Source organism: Verticillium alfalfae, genomic scaffold, assembly GCF_000150825.1.
Source record: "Verticillium alfalfae VaMs.102 supercont1.11 genomic scaffold, whole genome shotgun sequence".
NCBI classification, from domain to species: Eukaryota; Fungi; Ascomycota; class Sordariomycetes; order Glomerellales; family Plectosphaerellaceae; genus Verticillium; species Verticillium alfalfae.
In genome coordinates, this window is record NW_003315028.1 from 456928 (window position 1) to 460317 (window position 3390).

At 55.4% G+C, this 3390-nt stretch overlaps 2 protein-coding genes across 2 annotated transcripts; both read right to left on the minus strand.

Moving 5' to 3' along the window:
• Positions 1–596: 596 nt before the first annotated feature.
• On the minus strand, positions 597–1346 carry VDBG_07958 (predicted protein; the record flags this gene model as incomplete). Its single annotated transcript, XM_003001653.1, has 1 exon — positions 597–1346. One exon carries the CDS (start codon positions 1344–1346, stop codon positions 597–599), a length of 750 nt encoding a protein of 249 aa, XP_003001699.1.
• A 423-nt stretch (positions 1347–1769) lies between these two features.
• VDBG_07959 (methionine-R-sulfoxide reductase B2) lies at positions 1770–2856 on the minus strand (the record flags this gene model as incomplete). Its single annotated transcript, XM_003001654.1, has 2 exons — positions 1770–2391; positions 2470–2856. 2 exons carry the CDS (start codon positions 2522–2524, stop codon positions 2003–2005), a joined length of 444 nt encoding a protein of 147 aa, XP_003001700.1.
• Positions 2857–3390: the final 534 nt, after the last annotated feature.

Below are 3390 nucleotides of genomic sequence, written 5' to 3' on the forward strand. Positions count from 1 at the left end.
CACAAACACTGCATGAAGCCACAAGCCAGGATGGCGGTGTCCTCGCTGCAGGGTTGCTACTGATTGACCAGGCCCGACACATCATGCACGACCATGTCGACGATGACCTTGACCGGCTTGAGAGAGGGGTAAACATTGACGCAAAGAAATCGATAACGCAGATGCTGCGGAATGTGGAGAATGTGGCACAGGAAGCCATTGATAGCCATGGCTCGCTACTGCTTCGTTTGCCCTTCAACCAGATGATGATTGACTACATCAAGACACGCGTAGTCGATTTGCCGGGCCTGGCATACTGATTATGGTGTCTTAGGGCTCATTGAGGAACCATGTGGCAAGGAAAAAGGTTGAAGACTGAGATACCATTGATAAACTGTTCATTTTAAGCGATGCCCCCACAGCTCGGCGACTCTGAAGTAGGCCGTCCGTTTCTCAAGCAAACTTCCATTGCTCCTCACGCTTTCATGAACCTGACCTTTGAGTATCCAGTTGACATCAAGGTACTACCGGATTCGTAGGACAATCGGCTTTCCAGGGCCCAATCTTGGTAGGCAAATTTCGCTTTTCAAGTTTCCTGCATCGAAATACTAAATAACTCACTTCCTGTCTCTGCGCTTATGCATTGGATACTTCGACCCGGCTAGGAAACCAATCTTCAACAAATCCTCAACATTGCGGATGGCTTGCACACTGGCCATGATAGCGGCATGTGGCAACTTTGGAGCCAGCTTGGAAATCCCAAGCTCTTCGCGGATGGGGTCGAAGACCTCGTCTTTTGTTGGAGGCAAATCGGCGTTGGCATAGTCGCCGGGCCTATCGGGCTGATCTCTAAGCCAAGCCGAGATAGGCGAGCTGGCGGCCCCGCGACTGGCGGCCATAGTCTTCTGCTCGGGCTGGGCGCTGGCAGAGTCGGATCCGCGTCTGGAAACGAGGAGACGTAATCGTTTGCGAGGCCGGCTGACATTTGTGTCAACAACCTTGGCGGGCTGGGCGGACGAGGATGAAGGCAAAGTACAGGTCGACAGGGCATCCGCCTTGCGCTTGTCGGAGGCGATCCTGGCGACGACGGCGGGGGGAGTGCTGAGACCGAGGACATCCGTGCCGCTTGCGTGCGGAGCGAACCGCGACGGGTCGACGTGGACCTTAGTGCTCGAGGTTTCACGGTCCGAAGGTTCGGCCGAGGCCATGACGTACCCGCGGAAATAATTGAGCTTCGCAGTGTCGGCGGAACTCTGAGAGCGTATATAGGGGAGGGGCGGCCTGATGGACGCGGACTCGTCGCTGGCGATGCTTGCAGTTAACGAGCCCGTATCGCTGCACGGCTCATGACCGTCGTGCATTTCCATGCTGAACGATGCAATGAGGGATGGCTGCTCTATATCGTACACCGCAGAAAAGACGTATTCAATGAAACTCAACTTGAGGAGTCAAAGAAATTCAAAGCCAGAAAGGATGAAAGTCAGAGAAGACTGGGAGTTGTACGCATGAAGACGAGAGAGACAACCAGATGTGGGAACGGGACGCTCTGTTCGGTTTTGTTGACGAGGGCAGTGCCTTCGCAGATGGCTTTCGATCGAAGAGCTGCATAAGGAAACCCTAAGATGGGACAGGGCACGTTGGTCACGCCTTCCGCTGCACTGAGGTGACTGTTTCCTCTGAAACGGGGCTGCTCTTGACGGCCACCAAGGTGTCAGAGCTGGTATGGCTGGCAGTGGTTTTCCGAATGGGTACGGTGCAGTGGATCACAGGAGGAGGAAGGTTCAGTCAACGCGAGCAATGTCCTAAATCGAACACGCCTTGCAAGGTATCAAGCATAACTCAAACCTGACTGACTATTCGGCCCCGTGATGAGTACTGCCTCTCAGCCCTCCGGCACAACAAGGTCGACAACAACCCCACGCCAGACTCCACAGGTGCTATTAGCACTTGGCCGCGCCCCATCAGCCTCCCAAACACCTACAACTCACGCTGAAAAACGAACACGCTGACGGGATGAACCATCTCAAGCCTTGCTTTCTCTCGCAGCGCCCTCCGCCTTCGCTTTGTCTTCGGGCGAGAAGGTCAGGCTGACGCTGTTGACGCAATGTCGCTCGTCAGTCGGCGTGGGAAACCCTTCCCCCTTGAAGACGTGGCCGAGGTGGCCCCCGCAGTTGGAGCAGACAATCTCAGTGCGCGCCATACCGAATGCGCGGTCCTCGTGGCGGGTGACGGCGCCGGGGAGGCTGTCGAAGTAGGCAGGCCAGCCGCAGCCCGACTTGAACTTGTGGTTGGCCTTGTAGAGGGGTGCAGAGCAGCCGGCACATGCGTAGACGCCCTCGGAGGGGTAGTGCTTGTCAAACTCGCCGGAGCCGGGGGCCTCGGTGCCCTTCTCGCGGAGGATGCGGAATTGCTCTGGGATGTGTCAGCATGGATATGTCATGTTCGTCGAATTACTGGCTAAGATAAGGGAGGATGAGAGAGATTATTTACCCTTGTTGAGGACGGCGCGCCACTCGTCGCTGGTCCGCTGATCGGGGTAAGACATCTTCTCGGAAGGGGACGAGGAGCTAAAGAACGAGCTGATGAAAGGGATGGGCATGGAAGCGCGTAGAGGTGTGTTGCGAACGCGGAGTGTGGATGTGAGACGTGAGGAGGCCCGAACGCGGGTGAAGCTGGAAACTGTGAAGATGAGGGTCGAGAAGAGGGGAGAGAATCGCATGAGGGGTGGTCTGGAGCGTTTGTTTTATAGAAAGCCTTTCCAACTGCAATATTTGTCTTGAGGCAGAGCAGATTGTATGTTCATGGAGTGAAAGGGAAGAAAAAGGCCATAGACATTTCGTCGATCGCTCACCATCTGACAGTGTTGACGTCTGTTTCGAGGGGCGAGTGTGACAAATCATAGCGGGTCTGACGGGGAAGCTGCAACTCGTCATCGACAAAGTGATGGAGTCGCAGTGCCAGCTGAGGCGCCAGCCACATGTGCTGCCACACTCAGCGGCCGTGAGACGTCTGCCTTGCGACCAAGGTTGTGATCATTCTTACCTGTTCTGGACGTCGTCGAACTGCGCAAATTTAATAATGACAAATTATCAGATATGCTTTCTTCAATATCCATTCCCTGCTCTTAACAGCCTCAGACATGACCCTTCGAGGCCATCACATACACACAGCTCATACCAGCCGCGAGCACCTGGGCGCCACCCCACAGTCCTCCAGGCCCCCTCCAGCACCAGAATATAGGTACTCCTCGGCCAATTTCGCCACCTCAGGCAGAAACGCCTAGCACTTAGCCAGACAAGACGTCGTGGGGCAGCATCATTCTTATTTCTGGCCCCTTGTCCCTTGTCCCCCCCCCCCTATCCCGCACCGTCCAGTCGGAATCGGATCAGTGCCCAGCCAGAAGAAGATCCA